The sequence below is a fragment of the Chinchilla lanigera genome, unplaced genomic scaffold (genome assembly GCF_000276665.1).
Source record: "Chinchilla lanigera isolate Chin_1 unplaced genomic scaffold, ChiLan1.0 scaffold00019, whole genome shotgun sequence".
In the NCBI taxonomy this organism is placed as follows: domain Eukaryota; kingdom Metazoa; phylum Chordata; class Mammalia; order Rodentia; family Chinchillidae; genus Chinchilla; species Chinchilla lanigera.
In genome coordinates this window covers 14,253,185-14,276,732 of record NW_004955420.1, presented here as the reverse complement: position 1 = coordinate 14,276,732, position 23,548 = coordinate 14,253,185, and the positions used below count along the sequence as shown (strand labels likewise).

General features: G+C 55.9%; 1 protein-coding gene and 1 long non-coding RNA gene across 2 annotated transcripts; both read right to left on the bottom strand.

Moving 5' to 3' along the window:
• Window positions 1–12,255: 12,255 nt before the first annotated feature.
• Window positions 12,256–23,548, bottom strand: LOC102025805 (the record flags this gene model as incomplete). Its single annotated transcript, XM_013513550.1, is given in 5 exon segments — window positions 12,256–12,538; window positions 18,394–18,492; window positions 21,590–21,695; window positions 22,609–22,719; window positions 23,431–23,548. Coding segments are annotated over 5 exon segments (672 nt in total), but the record flags the coding sequence as incomplete, so codon positions are not given.
• Window positions 14,281–17,298, bottom strand: LOC106148373. The gene is made up of 3 exons (XR_001233765.1): window positions 17,266–17,298; window positions 16,985–17,156; window positions 14,281–14,356 (listed from the first exon to the last, which is right to left on the bottom strand). It is a non-coding gene; the product is annotated as an uncharacterized LOC106148373 (long non-coding RNA).

The window sequence follows — 23,548 nt, the reverse complement described above, 5'->3', positions numbered from 1 at the left end:
GCACACTGATTTCCATTGTAGTTGCACCAGTCCATACTCCCACCAACAGTGCAGAAGGGTTCCTTTTCTCGCACAGCTCCTCCAGCATTTGTTATGGTGTTAGTCACTCTTTCTGGAGTGAGATGGAGTCTCAGCATTTATTTTTGGTTCTGGAAATCGAGCTCAGGACTTGGTGCTTGCCAGGCAGGTGCTGTGCCACTGAGCTGTCTCCCCCACTCAGCACGGTTTTTTGTCTTTGAATTTTTAAGACCGGGTCTCTGTACTTCAGGCTGGGTTTCAACTCACTGTGTAGCCCAGACTGGCCTTGAACTCACACTTATCCTCCTGCCTCAGCCTCCCAAGTGCTGGGATTCCAGGTGTGTGGACCACGCCCACCCCGGGTCCTGGCGTAGGCACCAGACTCTGCAGATGCGCTGCTTGGGAGAGGGAGGCTGAAGGCGGAGGGCGGCTTAGGCCGCTCTCTTGGGCTTCGAAATTGCTAGTTCCTTTTGTGGCTGCTCCTAATACAGCAGCTGCTGCTACCACCACCACCTTCAGCAAGGCCGGTGCGGTGTCCCAGCGGTGACGAGAACTGCAGCAGATAAGTAGCAGCAGCCACAGGACGCCGTGTGGTGCCCCTAAGTGACCTAAGTGTGTGTGGCAGGTTGAACCCTCTATAAAGGAACAATTTTGATAAGCCAAGTCTGGTGGGGAGTGGCTGTCATTCTAGCACTAGGGAGGCTGAGGCAGGAGGATCGCCAGGAGTCCAAGGCACCCTGGGGTACATAGTGAGACCCTGTCTCAAAAAAGATCGACTCCCATGAAGACGACACAACCCCAATGAGAAAGAAAGGAATTGATTACTGTGCAAGTTGTGTGAGTGTGTGAGTGAGTGCGTGTGTGATTGTATGTGTTGCTGAAGGGCTGAACCCAGGGTTTTTGCAGTGAGCGGCACCCCCAGCCATTTGCTCATGCATTCTTTCATTTCTTCATAAGGCAGGGTCTTGCAAAGTTGCTACCGTGCCCGGGCTGGGCTTAAACTCGAGCCCCTCCTGCCTCAGCCTCAGCCTCAGCCTCCACGTGCTGGGATGGTAGGCATGGGCCACTGCAGGCAGTTTGCTTTCTTCTGGATCACTGTGCAGGTCACCAGCCACTGTGTCATCTTCGCATGGGGACATCAAACTCCACGCAGAGTTCGCTAGTGCAAGTGGGTCCCTTTCCACAGAAGGACGGCCAGGCAGAGAAGACCGCTGTCCAGAAGGGGAGACTGAGGCCGTGCAGAGTGAGGGCTGGCACCTGACACCTGGCCAACTCTGCACACCAGCCCCACGGCAGGGAGGGGCCTGCCACAGCTAGCATGGTGCTCACGTGTGTGTGCACGTGTGTGTGTGATGCAGCACTTGCTTCCTGTGTGCTGTACGCACTGCTGTATCTGATGCTCAGTTATTTCATGGAAAAATGCTGACTGCACCCTGTTAATTTCATGAGTGATTAATGGGTTGAGACTCATTAGAAAATCGCACACTCCTCAACGGGGTAAAAAGTCCGTCTTCCTGTATCCTTTTATTTTCGTGTGAGTGCTGGGAATGGAACCCAGGCTTTTCACATGGGGCCCCACCCCCAGCGCCTCTTCAGTTTTGAGACTGCGTTTCACTGAGTCACTCAGTTGCCCAAGCAGGAATCAAATTTATGATCCTCCTGCTTCAGCCTCCCAAGTGCGGGGATGACAGGTGTGTGCCACCACGCTAGGCTCCTTTTTTCCCTTTTCCACAGGACTAAAAAGCATGCTGATCCCCAAACACATTTGTTGAAAGACTTTTAAAAGTGCCAGAGTGAAACTATCCTTTGACAATAATTCTGTACTGAGCTCAGTGTGCAGAGAAGTGAGAACAAATCACTGAAGTCTGGTTTCTTGGCCCTTGTATCCTGTATATATTCATCTTTTTTTTTGTTTTTTGTTTTTTGAGACAGGGTCTCACTATGTAGCGCAGGCTGGCCTTGAACTTGTGGTGATCCTCCTGCCTCAGCCTCCCAAGAGCTGGATGACAGGTATGGGCTCTGTCTCACCATCCCCTCCCTCGCCCTCCAGGCCCGGCCCCTCCATTCTAGGCTGGCTCCTTCCCTCTGGTCTCACGTCTGTCTATGTCCTGCCTAGAGCTGGCCTATTCGCCACAGACTCGCAGCTCTGTGTTCGACATGGCCCGCCTGGCTGCGCTACCTCAGCCTGGAGTGTGGCGGTGACCCGGGTCCTGCCATAGGTCCCAGGTTCCCTCCCCTGCCCGTCCTGTGCTTGCTTTTCCTAGAATCGCTGAAGGTTCACAGCAGGCAGCTGACACTGTTCGCTGATGCAGCTTGGGGCAGGATGGGACAGGGGACCCCAAGGGCCTTCTGGCTTCCTTCCTTTCCATTACCCGCTGGTTCACAGCCTCTAAGAGAAATGGACCCTCAGACCTGGGGAGATTATCAAGGATCATCTAGAACCAGGCATGGTGGTACACTCCTGGAATCCCAGCACTTGAGAAGCTGAGGCAGGAGCATCTCCCTGAGTTCATGGCCAGACTGGCTACAGAGCAAGACCATGTGTCAAACAAAATCAACCTGAAAAAATAACTAACTAAGTAAAGAGCCCTCTGACCTCTTTCAGTTCTCTAACTTCACACCTGGCCCTGGCTCTAAAACCGCCTGGGTCCTAGCAGTCATATCTGGGCCACTTTTTTAAAAGCACAGCTGCTTGCTGGTGGGCGAATACTGTGCGCTGGGGATTGCGAGCCCAGAGACGCGGCCACTCTCACCTGCATTGTTTCCGAGGGACAATATCCCGGAGCGCTAGTTACACGTTTGATAAGGACAACACTATCAGCAGAGGCAGGGATGATAACAGCTTCCCATGCAGAGACTTCCAGCCATTCACCCCTGCTGCCCTGAAAACAGAGCCCTTCCTCTGCCGTGTGACCTGGCTCCCCATGCTAATCTCTGCGGTCCGGGGTGGTGACCAGTTTGGGACCACGGGGAGCTTTCTGCCCAGCATCCCTCCGGAAGAGGCGCTGGGAGCACCCCGCCTAACATCCTGGGTGCGCCAGCAATCTCAGGACCGTGAGACGCAGGGCAGAAGATACCCCGCTGAGGCTGCAGTTACCAGGGCTGGGTCTAAGCCAGGTTCAGCTGGGCAGACTTGCTCTTGACCTCTTTTTTTTTTTTGTCTTTTTGAGACAGGGTCTCGCTATACAGTTCAGGCTGGCCTTGAGCTCACTTTGTAGCCCAGGCTCACCTCGAAGTTGCAAGGATCCTCCTGCCTCAGCCTCCCGAGTGCTGGGGTTACAGGCGTGCGCCACCACGCCCAGCTCTGCTGTTGACCTCTTAAAGGGCAAAGGCTTTTATTTTTATTTATTTATTTAGAAACAGGGTCTCGCTATGTCATCCAGGCTGGCCTTGAACTCATGGCGATCCTCCTGCCTCAGCCTCCCGAGTGCTGGGATTACAGGCGCGCACCACCATGCCTGACCACAGAGAGGGTTCTGGGCTTACAACCCGACTTTGCTTGGCACCACTGTCGCAGGAGGGTGTGTATCACCCTGCTAAGAGGCAGGGCAACCGGCGCTCACTCGGCTCCCAAACTCAGTCCCTTACCTGGTCCCAGGCAGCCCTGTTGGTCTTCGGACCATGGTTTGGGTCCCACAGCACAGAGCACAGTGGGTCAGGTTGGGGGACCCTGGGCCCCTCCCCGCAGGCATCTGTGCCATTGCAAATTCACCACTGGATGTCCAGCCCTGCCCCATGCAGCATCCTCTGTGTTCAGAGTCTCCTTCACTTGATGGCTCCCATTGTGACCCTGCATGCCCAACCCTGCACACCCCACCCTGCACCCAGCATGGCTCCTTCTACTCCAAATTGCTGTCCTGGTGTCCAGCTATGTCACCCGACCCCCTTGGAATGCCACCCAACATCGCTGTGAGATGTAACTGCAGCCTCATGGTGGCGCGTGCCTGTAATCCCAGCACTCAGGAGGCTGAGGCAGGAGGATCACTGCCAGGGAGGCCAGGCTGCTATTGAGACCTTGCCTTAAAAGACCAAAACCAAAGAAGAAAAGATAGAAAGAAAGGAGGGAGAGATGGAGGGAGGGCGGGAGGAAGAAAGGAAGGAAGGAAGGAAGGAAGGAAGGAAGGAAGGAAGGAAGGAAGGAAGGAAGAAAGGAAGGAAGGAAAGAAGAACACTGTCCCACAGACACAGCAATGCTACCTAAAGGGATTTATGGAAGATGCGTGTGTCACGGGGTTTGCTGTGGCTTCATTCTCCATCCTCTTCAGCTACGGGCGAGGGTGGCCTGTCTTTCCCAAGCTGGCCCTGGAGTGCGGGCGGGTTCCAGACACCCCACACCCCACACAGGGAATGAGGCGGCAGCAGGAACCTTTACTGGAACCACAAGTGGAGGGACAGAGACAGGAGCAGTGGCCTTGGCCATCTGCCTAGCCCATAAGTAGACGAAGCTCCGGTGTCACTCAGTGACCAAGGGGACCCAGGGAGGCAGGGCGCTACCTCCTGCTCTCACCACAGGCAGGTTCCAAGGGCAAGTTTGACCCTGGAAGTTAGCTGAGTCAGGAGGGTCTCCATGCACGAGACATCCACAGGGCCTTCCCCTGGAGTTTGGGAGCTTCTCCAGCAGCACCCCATTCTTGGAGGGGCACGATAGGGCATCCCACCACCCCATACTACACTGGAAGAAGCAAGCTAGTTTCAGTTTCCAAAGATGTCACCTACGCAGGGTGACTAGGATGAGCCTGAGTATAGCGCAGAAAATACCTCCCTAAGTTAGCAAAAAGTTAAGAACAGCCTAATCCATCCATCAGTCTGGTGATTATATTGAGGTTTATTCCTACAGTGGGCTACCACAAAGCCACCAAAATGAAGACAGCTAAGCGGGGTGCGGTGGTGCACTCCTGTCATCCCAGCACGCTGGAGGCCGAGCAGGAGGATCGCTGAGAGTCTGAGCCCAGCCTGGGCTACATACGGAGACCCTGTCTCAGAAATCAAAATAAAAATCTGGTGCCTTTCATGTGCAAGCAGCCAGGGCGGTGCAGCCCCCGGTTCCCAGGACACAGGGTGGAGGCAGCGTTGCCCCTCCTGACAGCCACGGCATCCCGAGCTCGGGCGGTGGCTTGTGGGGAGTCTTCCTATTTCAAGCCCGAGATCTGCAGGACGCCAAGGGGTATCTCCAGATCAAAACTATTTATAAGAATCACTTCCCGCCCAGGAGTCCAGCTGCCTTCCTCCGGGCCTGTGTTTAGATGACGCCACCCTGAGATTTATGCGGAGTGACTCCTTTTCCTGGATGTTAGCAGCGGGGAACTCCTTATGGTTCTTTGTGTTTAAATCAGATCTGAAGAAACTGTCACTTGTCAAGCTTTAATCGTTTCCATTCTTTTTCCTGGGAAGTTTCCAGACGGCTGGACACGCTAGCAGGAGAGACCCGCAGAGATGGTTGCCCAGCCTGCAGGGTCCAGCCGGACCTCCCTCCCGCTTCTAGCTGTGCCACCTCCAGTCAGTCATTTCCCCTGGGCCTTCATTTTCTCATTTATATAAAACTAGAGAGAGAGAACAGGGAGACTAGTTGGGTGCAGTGGCACCTGTAATTCTAGCACTCAGGAGGCTGAGGCAGGAGGATCACAAAATTGAGGCCAGCCTGAGCTACACAGTGAGTCCCAGCCCAGCTTAGGCTGCAGAGTGAGACTGTACCTCACCCACTGTCAAAAGGAAGGAAAGAAAAGGAAGAAGAGAAGGAGGGACAACGAGATGAGAGGAAGTAGAGGGAACAGGTTGCTCAAATTTGTTCATTTATTGAGGTTTTCTTTGAGGCAGACTGTTGCTATGTAGCTCAATCTGGTCTTGGACTCACAGTGATCCTCCTGCCTCAGCCTCTGGAATGCTGAGATGACAGGCATGTGCCATCATGCCTGGTTATTTTATTTTGTCAGCTGGGGGAGCAGGGTCTCAATCTGTTGTCCAGGTTGGCCTTTGAACTCACTATGTAGCCCAGGATGGCCTCAAACACATAGCAATTCTCGTGCCTCAGCCTCTAAGGCAGAGAGGGTCCACCAGCCTGCCCCTTGGAGCTGCGATGCTGGCTTCTGTCTTTGTTTGCGCTGAGGACCAAAACCCAAGCTCCCCTTGGGCCGGACCTTGCAGAGTCTGGCATTTGCCAACCTCTGCAATCTCCAGGGCCGAGGGCCCGAAGGACTTGAAGAGGAGTGAGCTGGGCATGGTGCTGCACGCCTGTGACCCCACCCCTCAGCTTGGGAAGCTGAGGCAGGAGGATCCCAGAATTGAGTCCAGCCTGGGCAACTCCTGGAGACCTTATCTAGCTCGGGGTGAGGGCCCTGGGTTTGAGCCCCAGTACTATGGTGTTTGTAGCAGCAGTAGGTCCTCTGGCTGCGAGGGCCAGGCACGGCTCGGAGGTGCCCTCCAGCAAAGGCCCCATGTGAAGCCCATGGAAGCAGCCTTCTCCCCAACACCCTAGCTCGAAGCTGGCAGGCGGTGGGACCCTCTCTGCCTTAGAGGCTGAGGCAGGAGGATTGCTATGCATTCGAGACCAGCCTGGGCCACACAGTAAGTTCAAGGCCAGCCTGGACTACATAGCCAGACCCTGTCCCATCCCCCGCAAAAAATAAAATAACATAAAATAAAATAACTGGGCATAATGGCACACGACTGTCATCTTAGCATTCCAGAGGCTGAGGCAGGAGGATCACTGTGAGTCCAAGACCAGACTGAGCTACATAGCAACAGTCTGCCTCAAAGAAAACCTCAATAAATGAATACATTTGAACAATCTTGTTCCCTCTACTTCTTCTCATCTCGGCCCTTCTCCTCCTTCTCTTGCATCATCATCGTTTCATGGGGAGGAGATGGTGAGGCCAGGGTTGGAGAGAAACTTGAAGTCGGAAGCCATGAGCTTGGAGACCGAGGGCTGCCCCCGGAGTCTCCCCAGAGGCCGCGAGGTGCGGTCCAGCAGCCAGGGCCAGCCCCGGTTCCCTGCCATTGTTTGCGGTCCCTGGGTGATCAGCAGACACCCTGCGGGAAGCACAGGGCCCACCCAGCTTCCTCGGGCAGGACAGAGGACGGGGCTTGTGCTTTTCTTCGGCCTCAGAAAAGCCAAAATTAGCCTGCTGTTGTTTCTGTTCCCTGGGGCCTGTAAATTGTATCTCAGGAAAGGATTATTGTGCTCTGGAGACCCTATCTTATCGTGGGCCGCGGAGGCGTTGAGTGACAGGAAAATGGTCTTTGACAAATTGGCCCAGGCGGACAATCATGTGACTTTCCAGCAGCTGCCCACCGCGGCATTAGTAAAGCTATTGTTCTGGCTCCCAAATACTTAGCCAAGTAGGAGACTGAGAGGGCTGGGGGGCCTGGGGAGGTCTGAAAGCAGGACGGTACCGTGGGCAGAGGACTTCTGTGAGGCCCTCTTTGGGTTCTGATAAGGCACTAAGTTGCCCAGGATGGGCTCAAACTTTTGGATTCTCCTGCCTCAGCCTCCCAGGGTGCTAGGATTACAGGCTCGGACCACCACACCTGCCTAGAGATGTGCAAATACTCTTACGGTGGGACTGCTCAGAAAAACAAACTCATGCACTACGGGTCAGGGGACCCATGGAGCCTGAGCCCTTGGACTAAAGGTTCCACACAAAGAACCCAAGGCCTGAGCAGGCATCTGCCCTTTTGCAGACTCCTGGGTCTCCGGGGACAGAGGACACGCTCCAGGTTGGCCTCCCGAGGGCCAGCTCAGAGGCCACCATCGGATATCTGGGGACGAGGCTGGGGCGGCGGCTGCAGCACGCAGGAGCGCTTGTTATCAGCGGGGACCACTTTCCCCGACCTGGGTGGGGGTGGGCAGAGGGAAGGGAGTGTCCAGCCCTGGCGACAGCACAGGGCCATGAGGTCATCGGGCACGAGGCCTTCTTCACCAGCCCGGCACCCATTGTCTTCCCAGCTGGAATTCCCAGGGGCTTAGCCTCCGTTCCCACGAGGGCTCTGCTACCGGAACCTTGGAATTCTTGCTTTTTTGTGCGAGGCACTGGGTATCGAACCCAAAGTCTTCGCACTGAGCTACATGCCCGGCCCATTTTTATTTTTTATTTTGAGACAGGTTCTTGCTAAGTTGCCCAGGATGGGCTAGAACTTGTGATCCTTCTGCCTGAACATCCCAGAGTGCCCGGGGAGTGCCATCGCCAGAGCTCCATGGGGTCCCTGAGTCACGGTTAGGGAGCGGCCGCGGTCCCCAAGTCCACTGCGGGAGGCCAGGCGGGCAGCCTCGCCCCAGGGCGACGCCACGGTGGGAGTGGCCACTGCAGCCGCAGTCCGGCACCACTGGCCCAGCGCCGACCTTTGTGCCTCGGCCTCGTTGTTTGCTCAGTGACAGCCCTGAGTGCAAGTCCTCATGGCAGCACAGCAGACAGGGAAACCGAGGCACAGGGCAGCTATAGGGAACGAGCAGCCGCGAGGCCGCGCGTGCAGCTGATGGGCCGAGTGGCCGTTGCCGCCCATTGTGCTGGGGGATGCGCATGCGCCGTCACATCCAAGGAACCCGCTTCCCACCCGATCGCTGTCATGTGGACGCACGTTTCCACGGTGTTTTCTGGCACAGGGTGGTGGTGTCTCAGGTTCTACGTGCACCGGCAGCTCTGGGTGGCCTTAAACTCCTGATGTCGTGAGCGCCCACTGTGTGCTTAGCAGCCTTTTATTTAGTTAGTTTTTTGTCTTTTTGACACAGGGTCTAGCTTTGAAGTTCAGACCGGCCTTGAGCTCACTTTGTAGCCCAGGCTGGTCTCGAACTCGCAACGATCCTCCTGCCTCAGCCTCCCAAGTGTTGGGATTATAGGCGTGCGCCACCGTGCCTGGTTTAGCAGAGTCTTAATTAGGGGAGAGTAGAACTGGGCAACACTAGGCACCTCACTGGGAGGCTGTGTCCAAAGTCATAAAAACCTATGGTTTGCTGGGTGTGGTGGTGCATGCCTGTGACTCCAGCACTCAGGAGGCTGAGGCAGGAGGATGAATATGAGTTTGAGGGCCGTGTGGGCTACATAGCAAGTTCAAGGCCAGCCTGAACTACATGTTGAGATCTTGTCTTAAAAACAAAAACAAACATGGGAGGCTGAGGCAGGAGGATCATTGGGAGTTTGAGACCAGCCTGGGCTACAAAGTGAGCTCAAGGCCAACCTGAACTCCATAGCGAGACCCTGTCTCAAAAAGACAAAAACAAACAAACAAAAATAAAACCTGTGGCCAACAGGATGGGGGAGATGCTGGGTAAGAAGAGAGGACGGGCACAGGATATGAGCCCTACAGTCACTCCAGGTCGCTGAGTACAGTAGCCAGATAAATCTCAATCTCTCATTTGAAACCGGAGCACTCCATAGGACCAATCAGAAGTCACAATTTTCAATCCTTCATGTGCGTGTGGGCACAACCAATCCAGAGACGTTTCTGAGCCTTCATTCACACCCCACAGCAAAGCAAGTGTTCCCAGAGGACAGCTTACACAGGGCTGCAGCCAAGTGAGTGAGTGACAGGATGAGTGTGCTCAGGCCTGTGTGCACGTCAAGGAGGTCAGCCCAGGAACTCTGGGTACAAAGGGCTACTTTCCCCTACCCTTGGGCCATTGTGAGCCCTTTCACAGGCCTGCTCTTGCCCTGTAGAGTGCACCTCTTTTCCACCTTTAATAAAAGTATACTTTTGGTGGGCGTAACCCCAGCAGTTGGGAGGCTGAGGCAGGAGGATACCCGGGAGCTCAAGGCTAGTCTGGACTACATAGTGAGACCTTGTTGCAAACATTTAAAAATTTTTTAAAGGTATACTTTCGCTGCCTTTTTTTGTGTGTGTGCTTTGTCCAATTCTTTGTCCAGGACACCAAGAACCAGAAAGAACATCCTAAGGGTTGATGTGGCCCTTGCTGCAGCCCAGGGCAGCGGTCCCGGGGCCCGGAGCAGTGAGAGGCCGGGAAGGCCCCTCTGGCTCTGGCAGAACCCAGCCGCTCGTTTCCTCACCACCACGAGGCAGGTGTGCTTTTGTTCTCGCTGCTGCTGTCTCATTTTGTTTTGTTCTGCAGCTCTGGGGTGATGGAACCAGGCCTGGCACAGCTAGGCAAGCGCTCTGCTGCCGCCGCTGAGGTCAGAGGCGGGGGCTACCGATCTGCTGTAACTGCTGTGGAAACTAAGGCTTGGGAAGGGACCGGACGCCCCCAGGACCACACAGTGCCAAGGGAAGGCCAGGTCATGCAAGCACCTTGCTGGGCCAAAACAAAGGGCAATCTTTTTGTGGGGTGGGGGCTGAGACAGGGTCTCATGATGTAGCCCAGGGTGGTGTGGAACTCATGGCAGTCCTCCTGCCTCAGCCTCCCAGGTGCTGGAATGATAGGTGTGTGTCACCACGCCTGGCTAAAGCTGGCTTTGGGGCTGGGGATTTAGCTCAGTGGCACAGCGCCTGCCTGGCAAGTGCAAGGTGGTGAGTTCGATTCCTGGTACCAGAAGAAAAACAAAAACAAAAACAAAAACAAAAACAAAAACAAATAAAGCTGGCTTTGAAGAACGATCTCAGGGTCTGGGGAGTAGCTCAGTGGGAAACACAAGTTCTCCAGGCACAACACTCTGGGTTTGAGTCCTAGCACTGGAAAAAAAAAAACAAGAGAAACCACCAGAGCCGTGACATTCCAGTTAGAACAGCAAGAGGCAGGACAAGGCTGAGCCCGTGACGTCACCCTCTGGCCAGGGCTTCGCTGGTGGCTCCTATCTCTGCTCTGTTCATTCCCCCGCTGTCTCCATTTGCTGGACACCAGCCTTTCCCTGCAGGATGGGGACCAGTGTGGGTCAGGTGCCACAGCAGCTTCTTTCTGACCAAGAGGACTGGAACATGAACATCGACCCGGAAGCGCTGCTGTCTGCTGCCTGCTGTCACTGTGCCCCTGAACCCAGCAGAGGTTCTCAGCCCTGATCGTGCGCCAGAAACACCTGTGGCTGTGTGGAGCTTGATGTCATTCGGGTTTCCGGCCCCACCCTTCCTGTGCTCCATCCCAGGGAACGGCATAAGCACTGTCTTTGTTAGGCTTGGCTCTCCCCAAGTTAGGGACAGAAATATTGTCGCACTGTACTTGTTTTCTGAATTCCAAGTCAAGGGCGCTTGCATTTAGAGCTGGGGGCGTGGCTCAGTGACACAACACCATCTGCCATGGGCAAGACCCTGGGTTTGACCCCAACACTCCAGGAGGCTGAGGCAGGAGGATCGCAAGTTTGAGATCAGCCTAAGTAACACAGGGAAACAATGAGATGGTGCCTAAACAAAAAGGAAAAAAGCAGTGATGTAGCTCAGTGCAAAGGCCCTGGGCTCCCAGTACCACAGAGACAGGGAGGGGGAGAGGGCACGCCTCAAGTGAGACGGTAGGCAGCGCCCATCGCCACGTGTGAGTCTGGTCATCCTCGTGGACACAGGTCCGCCGTGGGCTCGGGGACTCGGGCATCGAGCCTGATGCTTAGGGAAGATTTTCTCAGGGCGCCTATGGAGCTGCTGATGTCTTCCTCGTTCTCCATGGTTGGTGGCGCTCCGCCCCAGCCTGAGACCCTGGCGGGCCCTAGGAGAGACGCTGCCCAGAAAGCGAAGTCTGCTGCCGCCAGCCTCTGCCTGCTGCGTGGCCTCCGCACCGGCTCCACTCTCTGCCGCCACCTGCCACAGGCTCAGGGCCTCACTGAGGCCCTGGGCCCTGGCTCTGCGCCTTGAGAAATGACGGTCACCACCTGTACGCTGGGCGCTTTGCCACTGCTTTAACTGTCACCTGCAGTGTGTGGGGGGCCCCTTTGTGCCTCAGGCCTGCTGACGTCTAAGCACCTGCTGCACAGTGGGAACGGAGCTGGGCGTGGTGACACACGCCCTGTCATCCCAGAACTGGGGAGGCCGAGGCAAGACGATCTCCAGGAGTTCAAGGCCAGCCGGGGCTACACAGACAGACCTTGTCTCAAACAAAAACAAAAACACTTCCCCAAACAAGACAATGGGAATTGATTTCCACAGCAGGTGAGTGGTGGGTTGGGACTGCTGCCCTCGCTGTGTGGGTCAAAGGCTGAGGACCCTCCTTGCAGTCCCGGGGACCACCAGGTGCCACCCTGGGTGGTCACGGGCCTGCCCGGGCTGCTGGCAGCCGCATTCCTGAGAGGGCTTATTGTGTGCTATCTTATCTCAATAGGAAGAGGCAATTCAGGGAAGAATTTCCGTGTGGCCGCACTCTGAGCTGCCCCCCCATTACTCACATCCACCGCGGCGCCGAATGGGGCCCCGGGCAGGGGTTTATTTTTTCTCGGTGCCAGACAAACTGGAATCTGTCTGCCCTCCACGCCCGACGTCCCAGCACTCGGGCTGGCACAGGTCCGCCACACCCAGGACGCTGGCCCTGCTCTCAGCCGGCCGAGGGGGTGAGGCGAGCGTCCATGCCGGCAGGTGTGGGAGCCCTGTGGGAGCCATCCGGTGCCTGGCCAGTGTGAGAGGCTGTCCTGTCCCAACGGCTGTCTGTGCAACACTTTTAAACCTAGGGGAAGGAAAGAAGCCCCAGTGAACACATTTATACCACGCCCCTGGATCCACCACTCACTTTGAGACAGGGTCTTGCTGTGTAGTCCAGGCTGGCTTGGAAGTCATGGCGAGTCTCCTGCCTCAGCCTCCTTCATGCTGGGACTGCAGGTGTGCACTCCCATGCCCAGCTGTATTTGATACTGGGGATTGAATCCAAGGCCTTCAGATTGAACTACATCCTTAGCCCTTTTTAAAAAATTTTTTTTTTAATTTTATTGAGATGGAGTCTCAGTCTATAGCCTAGGCTGGCCTTGAACTCCCTGAGATCCTCCTGCCTCAGCTTCCCACAGTGCTGAGAATTCAGGTGTGTGTCACCATGCCCAGTTTAAAGTATAATGCTTAATCTCTGTCACTTACTTATTTTATTTATTTAGCTCTTCTATACCAACAGGTGGGTTTTCCAGTGATTCCCGGGGACAGTGTTTCAGAGAGGGGTTTTGGATCGTCCAGCACAGCGTTGCTCAGGGGCTTAAGGGACTCCTCAGGGTGGCGTATTAGAGTCCAAGTGTCGCAGCCTCGGGCCCCCCTGTTCTGCAGCGCACAGTGGCTGACCCGAGCACGGGGCCCAGCACGTGGCTCTTCCTGCAGTGGCCACAGTGTGGGGCTCCTCTGGGGCTGTGGCTGAGAGACCCCAGACCTTCGAGAGGAGAGAGGAGGAGAGGGGAGGGCAGGCGGCCCGTCGATGGGCTCAGGTCCACGCTGTCACCAGACACGGGTCCCATGGGTTCTTTCCAGGTCCTTGGCGTCCCGAACAAAGGATCGGCCGAGACACGCAGGAAAGGCTGCAAAGTGTCCATTTACAGAAAGTGGAAAAGAGATTCACCCTACAGGGTGAGGGCAGCCGGTGAGAAGCTCACAGTGGGCCCAGGATGAGGGAAAAGGGGTCCTCGGTACCCAACACTCCGGGTCATCTCCTTCTCATATAAACAAGGCATTGGGACAGTCGTCCTATCGCTCACTCACTAGGTGTCACACCATGTGTAAACTGTCCCATAGAAAAGCTCCCTAGCTGAATGATCAGGAATAGTGTTTTTTTTTGTTGTTTTTTTTTTTTTTTCCGGTACCAGGAATTGAACTCACGACCTCGCACTTGCCAGGCAGGCCCTGTGCCACTGAGCTAAATTCCCAGCCCCTGGAATAGTATTTTTTGATTGGTTGTGTCCACATGCAAATGAAGGCTTGAAAAGAGTATCTTCTGATTGGTTCTGAGAACAGCACCGGATTCAAATGAGGACTGAAAATGGCAGGTTTCTGATTGGTCTAAAATTGCACCCTTCTGATTGGTTCTGTGTATAGTGACGCTGGGAGTGTCCATGCCCTGTGCCCCTGTCTTAATGGAACTTGGGACACAGAAGCTGGGTTCTAGCTGAGGAAAAATGGGGCGGCCCCAAGACTCCAGCAGGGACTCCGTGACAACCCCGGAAGTGTAGACCAGTCTTCACACATATCTAACACGCTGCGGTCCCGGGGTCCCCAAGATCCAGAGCCACAGCTCTGTCCTGAGGACGGCCACGACCAGCCACGCTGTGAGGGCTCCGGGTCCCTGGGACCACACAGCGTCTGTGTCAGCTGAGATCCCCGCGGTGGGCGGTGCTGGGGTTGATGTGGGTTCCGTTCCTGAACTGCGCCGGCCCTAGGCTCCACACTGGGGTCAGGCTCCCGAAGGCATCCTCCACAGAGCTCACATCAGCTGGCCCTGGGGAGCCCCTGAGCTCCAGGACCCGGGGGCTCCACGCTCCGTGTCCCCTGCAGGGCTGACGTCCTCCAGGCCCCGCTGTGGAGAAAGGACACACAGCGGCCTTGGCGATGGCCCCTCCCACTGGCTGCGACCCCCAACAACCACTGGCTGGCTACTGGGATCAGGTGAGGACGAGGACCCCGGATGTAGATTCAACACCCTGGAGTTTCAGGACCTTGGAGGCCGAGGGCAGCGCTAAGTCACAGAGGTCAATAGTCAGTGTTTGTTTTGTTTTGTTTTTGGAGTATTGGGGATTCAACCCAGTTCCTTCCCATGGAGCTAGAGCCCCAGGCCTTTTTAAATTTTGAGACAAGGTCTTACTAAATCACTAAGCTGCCAGGCTGAGCTTGAACTTTCGATCCTCCTGCCTCGGCTTCCCACGCTGCTGGGATTAAGGTGTGGACCACTGCCCTCAGCTTCCAGCAAATTTTTGTTACTTAAAATGAAGTTTTTGGTGGATTTTGGGCGCCAGTCCTTTTATTTTTGAGACAGCATGTCCCTAAGTCACCCAGGATGCCTTCAAATTTGCAATCCTCCTGCCTCAGCCTCCAAGTAGCTGATTACAGGTGTGCACCACCATGGCTGGCTTGCATCCCATTCTTCTTTGGTTTGTTTGTTTGAGACAGGGTCTCACTATGTACATCAGGCTGGCCTGGAACTCACAGCAACCCTCCTGGCTCAGCCTCCTGAGTGCTGGGATCACAGGTGTGTGCCATTGGGCCTAGTCTGCATTCTGTTTTTGCTAAATTGAGTTTATCATGGGTCCGACAAAACGGAAACAGGAACCAAGCCGTAAAGTCTCTCTAGGAGCGGGGCGTGCTGGCACACGCCTCTAGTCCCAGCACTCGGGAGGCTGAGGCAGGAGGATTGTTGTGAGTTCGAGACCAGCCTGGGCTACAAAGTGAGCTCAAGGCCAGCCTGAACTGCATAGCGAGACCCTGTCTCAAAAAGACAAAGAAAAAGTCTCTCTAGGAGTAGAGATAGTGCAATCAGCTGCACCTGCCTGAGGTTCGGGCCTCCTGACATTTCCGCTGCAGGAGGGAGAGGAAGCTCTGGGCAGACTTCCAGGGCACGGACAGCTGAGTGCTGGAAGCCGGGAGGGACCCCAGATGGGGGGCTACGGGTGCAGCAGCAAGGAGGAGGCATTCCAGGGGTGACAACTTAGTTATGTGCCCTCAGGAACACTGGGATGATCCTGAACTTGCACACCTGGGAAAGACGCCCAGGGAGAATCGAAGTTACTGTGCTGAGGGTTAGAAACCATCATAAATCCCATTCACTAACCACACACCTGAGCTGACTCACTGCAAACCCATAAAACCAGGAAAGAGAGCCAGGCGTCAACAAAGCCTCACCTTCAAGGTGGGGTGTGCGCTGCCACTCAGGACCCGGGTTTCTTCTTTTTCTTTTTTTGAAACAGAGTCTTGCTATGTAGCCCAGGCTGGCCTCGAATTTGTGGGGATCCTCCTGCCTCAGCCTCCCAAGTGCTGGGATGACAGGTATGCGCCTCCACGCCCGGCAGGACCCAGTTTAACTGGCGCTTCCTACACGGCTGGGAGCCTGGCTCTTTGGTGGGCGGCAGGGCAGCCTCCACCCTCCAGCGCCCAGCGCGGTGCTGCCCCCAGTTGTTGCAGAGGTGCAGCGGGGGATACAGTCGCTGCTGGGGGCGGAGCATGGACGTCTGTGCGTCTGCCTAGCTGCTGCCGTGACTGCCCACGGGACTGGGGAGACCATCACATCAAAACAATACCCCCATGATGCCAGCACAGGGGAAGCTGAGGCAGGAGGATCACCGTGAGTCCAAGGCCAGCCCCGACTAGATAGCAAGTCTCAAAGTAAGCAAAGGAGTTAACAATAAGTAGGTGAAGCCTGCGACTTAGTTGCCAGCCGGGTCCACGGTTAATGTCTTGGTGTTTTATATAGAGCCTGGTTACACAAAATGGTACGTCAGGGGGCGGGGCAAAGGGCGCAGTGCTTCTGGAACTTTTCTGTACATCTGAAATGATCCTGAAATTAGACGCGTATTTAAAGTCAAGCACACAAACAAGAAAGCACTACACAGGAAGCAGCCTGCGTTCCCCAGCCGGGCTCAAAGGAATCCGGGTTCCTATCCAAGCCTGGTGCACCGCGGGCGCTGACACTGGAGACGCGCGCCCCCTCGCGGACGCAGGAGGCAGCGCTCTGTGCAGTTCCCACTGCAAACCAATGACGCTGCTCCGAGGCGTGCAGCTAAGGGAAACCCTTGTAACTCAGTGTCTCCCCAGGGCAAAGGACTGAAAATAAAGAACACGCACAGTCTTCGTCATGCATCAAGAACAACATGTGGCCTGGTGTGGTTACTCATGCCTGTAAAGCGCTTGGGAGGCTGAGGCAGGAGGATCGTTGCAAGTTCGAGATCAGCCTGGGCTACAAAGTGAGTTCAAGGCCAGCCTGATCTGTATAGTGTGACCCTGTCTCAACAAACAAACCAAGAAAAAGACCAAGCTCCCACGTGCAGTGTTTCCCCGACCCGCCTGACCGTGGAAGCCGCTGCACAGCACACAGCTTGCCTGGACGCACAGAGCTTGCCCAGAAGCTCCTTGGTGACTGTGGGACAGTGGGGACTTGGAGCCACACCGGCTCGGTGGCAGCCCTGCCCTGCATGCATGGCCACAGGCCCTGTACCTCCAGGCCTGAGATGATAGATGAGGCCTCTGACGAGCTGCTGGAAGCCGCCCAGGCCCGGAGGGCCTACATGCGTTGGGGAGGAGGGCAGCTCCTGCAGGAACGTGACCCCTGCCCACACCCGTCCGTCCGTCTGTCTGTCACTGGGCAGCCTCCTGGCACTGCAGTGCATCTGCAAGTGTGCAGGAGAAGACAGGCAGGGATGATGACCAGGGGTGGTTGAAATAGATGGGGAATGTTTAAATTTAAAGTAACTTACTACCCAGGACAGCGGCGCACACCTGTACTCCTAGCACTAGGGAGGCTGAGGCAGGAGGATTCCAAGTTCCAGCCCAACCTGGGTAACTTCGTGAGTTCCTAACAATAAAAAATAAAAAGGGCCGGGCTGTAGCTCAGTGTAGAGGTCCTGGGTTCCATCCCTAGTCCCACAGCATAAAAGTACACTGAGAGCCAGGTGTGGCGGTGCACGCCTGTAAACCCAGCTCTTAGAAGGCTGAGGCAGGAGCATCGTCCCACGTTCAAGGCCAGCCGGGGCTGTATAGTGATTTCAAGTCCAGCCTGAACTATACAGTGAGACCCAGTCTCAAAAAAATAAAAAAGAAAAAGTCCACTGAGAAACCAGGCAGCGACCCGGATGCAGCCCAGGGACACGGAGAGTCCCCGCTGCTGCCCTCCTGAGAAGCGGCGACGCAGGAAGCCTCGGGCGGGTGGGGACACGGCAGCTTCGGGTGACGGGAGAGTGGATCTCGTTCCGCTGCACCCTCCCGGCCCAGCCTCCATGACCCCCTCCCCCCGCACCCCACAAAGCCTCTGGGGACCCCGAAAGGCAGGGTCTGGGTGGCTTCCGGACGGGACTCTCACCGTCATCCAGGAGGGGACGGCCCCGCCTCGCCCCTGCCCCGCCCCCGCGGACGTTTTCCTCGCTACGCCGCAGCGCAGGCAGCCTGCTGTCCGGAGAGCGCGGGCCTTAGAACCACAGGGCCGTCTGAAGCTACTTACTCCACGATTTTGTTTCGTAGCACTCAGGATGGAACCCAGCCCTTCTTCCAGTTCTTCTTTTGAGATAGGGTCTTGATGAGTCACTAAGTTGCCCGGCCTGGGCTTGAACTTGCAATCCTCCTGCCTCAGCCTCCGGTGTGCTGGGATCACAGATGAGCACCACCACACCTGGCTGTATACAGAGAACTTCTACTCATCCACTAGGAAGACAGACGCTTCCAGAGCCGCCGTTCCGCGGGAGACCCACTGCACACACACTCCTACCTCCTACGTCCCCCACTGGCTGCCCCATACCGGTCGTGCAGCTCCTCTCTACCCAGTTCCTTCCAAAGACAGCACCACCTCCCCCAGAAAGCCTCCCAGGGCTGCCTCAACCCTGCTGGACCACCGCTGCGGCCCCGGCCACTCACCTGCTGCACGGGCTCCACTCGTCTGTGCGGGGACTGGCGGCTGCTTCATCTGCAGTGACTTGCAGTCCTACAGCGTGCTGAGCCTTCCCAGTCTGAATCCTTTCAGGTGGAGGCAGAACTTCAAAATCAGTTTTCCAAAAACGGGATATCCCTCTGCCACAAACTGGGGACTGAACCCAAGGCCTTTGTCCCAAGCTACATCCCTAGCCCATTGTAAATTTTTTTATTTTGAATCCTTCTTGAGTTGTTAAATTGCCCATGTTAAGCCTGAATTTGCAATCAGGAGGCTGAAGCAGGAAGATCACAAATTTGAACCCAGAGTGGGCAATTTAGCAACTTGGCAAGACCTTGTCTTTTTTAGAGACCAGGTCTCACTATGCAGCTCAGGCTGGCCTTGAGCTCACTTTGTAGCCCAGGCTGATCTCGAACTTGCAACAATCCTCCTGTCTCAGCCTCCCAAGTGCTGGGATTACAGGTGTGCACCACCACGCCTGGCTAATAAGATAATAATAATAATAATAATTAATAATGGCCGGGCATGGTGGCGCACGCCTGTAATCCCAGCACTTGGGAGGCTGAGGGAGGCGGATCATTGAGAGTTCGAGACCAGCCTGGGCTACAAAGTGAGCTCAAGGCCAGCCTGAGCTACGTAGTGAGACTCTGTCTCAAAAAGACAAATAATAATAATAATAATAATAATAATAATAATAATAATAATAATAATAATGTTTTAATAATAATACTAATAAAAGGGTTGGGGATATAGCTCAGACCAAAGGCCTTGGATTCAATCTCTACTTCTGCAAACAAAAAACAGAAATGAAACAAAACAGAAAGAAAGAGAAAGAAAAAAGAAAGCCAGGTGTGGTGGCATGCACCTATAATTCCAGCATTTGGCAGGCTGAAGCAGGAGGATCACAACGAGTTTGAGACCAGCCTGGGCTGCATAGTGAGTTCAAGGCCAGCCTGGAGTACACACAAGATCATGTCTCAAAAAATAAAGAAAAAAGGGGAGAAAAGCATGAAAAAGTGAGAATGTATATTTTTATGGAATGCATAGAAAGATCAGAATTGCTTTACAATTAACATTAATTTTTTTGTTTGCAACCAGGGGTTGAACTCAGGGCCTCGTGCTCGCAAGGCAGACGCCACGCCGCTGGGCTAAATCCCTGGCCCTCAGCATTAATTTGAGCAGCATGGCACTTGCACATCTGTTGGTAAACTGCCTGACACCGCCGCGAGTGGACATCAGGTGATGCCATCCACACTGCTCAGAGGGGATCAAGGCATCCAGGCCAGCGGCCTCCCGGCGGCAGCAGAGACCTGGTCCCCAGCCCTGGCCTCCCGACCTCTGTCCTTTCTCCTGGCGTGGGGCAGTAGCGCCTGGCTGTCGGGGCTCCGCTGGCCTCTGGGGCGAATCTGACAGCTCTTCTCTGCTTGGTCCGCACCACACTGGGGAGGTCCGGGTTAAGGTCCGAAGTGGGGCCTTCTGCCCTCCTGCCCTCCCGTCTGGGGTGCCTGTCTGAGGACAGGGATGTCCATCTCTGACGCTGCCGTGTCCCTGTTCCTGGACAAAGATGTGTTTAAAAAAACAATGGTGGTGCCTGCCTGTTATCCCAGTACTCGGGAGGCTGAGGCAGGAGGATCACCAGCAATTCAAGGCCAGCCTGGGCAACACAGTGAGGCCTGGTCTCAAGAAAGAAATAGGAAAGGGGAAAGCACCAAGCTGCAGGTCACTGCACACGTGTGGCCGTCCTGGGCTTCCAGCCATGGCTCCTGCTGGCAGAGACCTCCACCAAGCACGAGGGACAGAGGATGCAACTGACCAGGCAGGTGTGGATACAGCAAGGTCCAGTGCAGTACAGCCCAGGACCATCAGGAGCCAGGGTGTGGCCTGCAGCAGGTACTCTGGCTGCTGGCCATGGGCCATGATGGCCGAGAGGTGGAGGAGCCTGGCCAGGGCGTCCAGGAACCTTGACCACAGGCAGATATAGGAGAATGGCTTTCCCTAACCCTGGGCACAGAGAGGAGGGGGCTGGGAAGGGGTGACACTGGGCCCCAAAGCCCAGGCTCCTGAGTGGCATAGCAGGTTGGGGGACAGTTCTTAGTCTGCGGATGCTCCCCAAGGATGTAGCTTATTAGGCTCCAGCTTCGGCTCAAGCTGTTTTCTCTGCCAGGCGAGCTCCTATTCATCTCTCAGGGCCAGGCTTCAACTTAACTTTGGGGACCTCCTCTTACCATTCTGCCCCAGGGGGAGCCACTGACTCTCTGGGGCTCTGGCACAGCCCTCTGGCAGACGTATTTTACTAGGCATGGTGAGGGCAGGCCAGGGCCTTCACCTTCCCCAGCCACTCAGTGCCCAGCTCCTGACGCTGGGCAGGTGCCTGACTGTCCCTGGGGGACGTAGGGAGACTCAGGAAACCTTGCCCAGCCCTTCTCTGGTCCGGACATTTATTCTGAGCCAGTCAGTGGAGATAATAGTCCTGAAACATGTACACCAAGGAGACAGTTATGGAGAACAAGTATTGGAAATGCTTGTTCTAAAACAATACACAGCCTGGAATCCCAGCACTCAGGAGGCTGAGGCAGGAGGATTGCTGTAACTTTGAGGACAGCTGGGGCCTCAAACACTAAGCTAAGTAGACAAATAAGCATCCTCATGTCCCTCTGCCTCCCAGCTGACTTTGGCTCCCAGGCCTCCGTCTCTGGCCACCCTCTGCTCACTCCAGTGGCCATGACCTGTCCGGCCACCGGCAGTCCCAGGCCCAGCCTAGCTTCACGATTCTGCAGAGTAAGGGGATCCGGGATACCCAGGATCCTGCAGATGCAATATCCCCCAGCAGGTAGCGAAGGATGTCGGTGTTTTCCTGCAAGAGTGACGACAGCGCTCAGGATTCTGTGGGGACTGTCCCCAACCCAGGAGTGGCCACGCTGGCATCCTGCTCTGCTTTTATGTATGTATGTATGTATGTATGTATATATGTATGTATTTTGTCTTTTTCAGACAGGGTCTCGCTATGTAGTTCAGGCTGGCCTTGAACTCACAACGATCCTCCTGCCTCAGCCTCCCGAGTGCTGGGACTACAGGTGTGCCCCACCATTCCTGGCTCTGCTCTGCTTTCAGAAAGTTGCTCCCAAGCATGCGGAGCGCCCAGTTGACCTGCTTGGTACCTGCACCCTGGGGGCCCAGCCTTACCTGAGGCGGGTTTCCCAGCAGTCTTTGCTGGGGCTGTGGGACCAGGGCCAGGGTGAACACTCGGGCTGGAGCTGCTGTGGCTGCATCCTCACTCGGATGCCCGGACCTGCAAGAGACAGAGACACCTGGCACTTGGGACAGTTGCCCAGGAGAGCTGGAGTCAGCCCCTGCCCCGCTCCCCGCCCCCTCTGTCCCCCTGTCCAGGCCCAGCTGGCTGCGCCTCCTTCCGGAGGCCATGCTGCCCTGCGCTGGGCCCGAGGAGGGCGCGGTCCTCGTTTTGTGGTGCTGGGGATGGAACCCAGGCCTCAGGTGAGGTCTGCACTCAGCAAGCACCCACCGCAGAGCGACACCTCCAGCCCCCTCCCCCCTTCTTTTCTGATACTTGGAACTGAACCCCTCCAGATACGCTTATTACTTCATCTTGCCGCTTTCTGAAGCAGTTCTGGAAAGTCTATGTGAGGCGTGATCAAAAATAGTGTCCACTGCCACCAAGTGCCATGCAGCAGAAAGGCGGGCTTGGAAAACAGGGCACTGTGTCCGCAAGTGCTGCGTTCATCGGATCTGACACCGTGCAACTCCTGGCTCTTCCCCAGGTCACAAGGGCCATGAAAGGGAAGCACTGGGAATGAATTCAGGACCCTGAGCCACTTGGACAGCGCGGGAAAGAGGGCTCCAGCACTGCTGCAGAAGGCCGCAAGCCAAAGGGACAAGCGTGCTGGAAGTGAGGGGTGGGTTTGAGGGGCTTCATGGCCAGGTACCCCATTTTAAGAAATGTAAACATTCCCCGTGGGTTTAGGTCTCACCTCTCTAGACACAGGGGATTTGGGGACACAGCACTGATGGGTGACATAGGTTACCATTCCAACCACGGGAGGGCTTCCCTTGAGGGTGACTTTGAGCAGAGGCTGTGAGGACATGGGGGCAGGGGCAGAAGGGCACAGGCCTGAGGGGAAATCGCCTGAACCTGCGGCAGCAGCAGGGGGAGGAGGGAGACCCCTGCCAGCCGCAGGCCCGGGTACCTGGATCAGGAGCCGCCTGGCCAGAGCAGCACCGGACATACCACACAGGCGGGTCAGGAGGCAGCGTGAGGCACACAGGGCTGCGTTTCTCTGCCCATCGCAGGTAGAGTGCTGCAAGACAGAACACCCGCCAGGGGTGTGGAGAAGGTGGCGCAGGTGTCTAAAGGGACAACTGCAGCCAGGGCGTGGTGGCGCCCGCCTGTGATCCCAGCACTGGGAGGCTGAGGCAGAACGATTGCCACAAGTTTGAGGCCAGCCTGAGCTATGTAGTGAGACCTTGTCTCAAGAAACAAAACAAACACCCTAGGTTCTAGCACCACACAGCCAAACCACTCTAAGTGCGGCAGAAGCAGGGCAAAGGCTGTCGGCAGCGCCAGTCATCCTCCTCCCGCTTCCCAGCCAAGGGCTGTGGCTAAATCCGGGCTGGAAATGTCAAGGGACCTGCCGAAGTCGCGGGGGCTGGTGGCCGCGGGGGTACCCTGATGTGTAGTGCGTGCTGGTTAAGTCCCCTGGCGTTTTGCCTCACTGGGCCCTTCCACCCGTCCCGTGAGGAGTTACCCCCATTCTCGTGAGGCGCAAAGCTTTTTTTTCCTTTCTTTTTTTGAGACAGGGTCTCCATCTGTAGCCCGTGCTGGCCTCGAACTCTCCGTGAGCCTCTCACCTGCCTCCCAAGGCATGGGATTACAGGCGAGCACCCACACCCGGCTTCAAGGTTTCACAACTTGTTCCGCAGCGCCGAGTAAGGGCGTGGCGGACAACAGAACCCAGGGCGCCCGCGGCGCTCACCACTGCACCCCCCGCCCCGCGCGGCTGCTGACTCACAGAGCCCGGCCTCACTGCGCGCCGCCTCCGCCCGGAGAAAGGATCGCTGTGACGCGGGCGGGGCCGCGCCCTTCCCACCTCGGCCCTGCACCCCAACCCCAGCCGGGCCCCGCCTGCG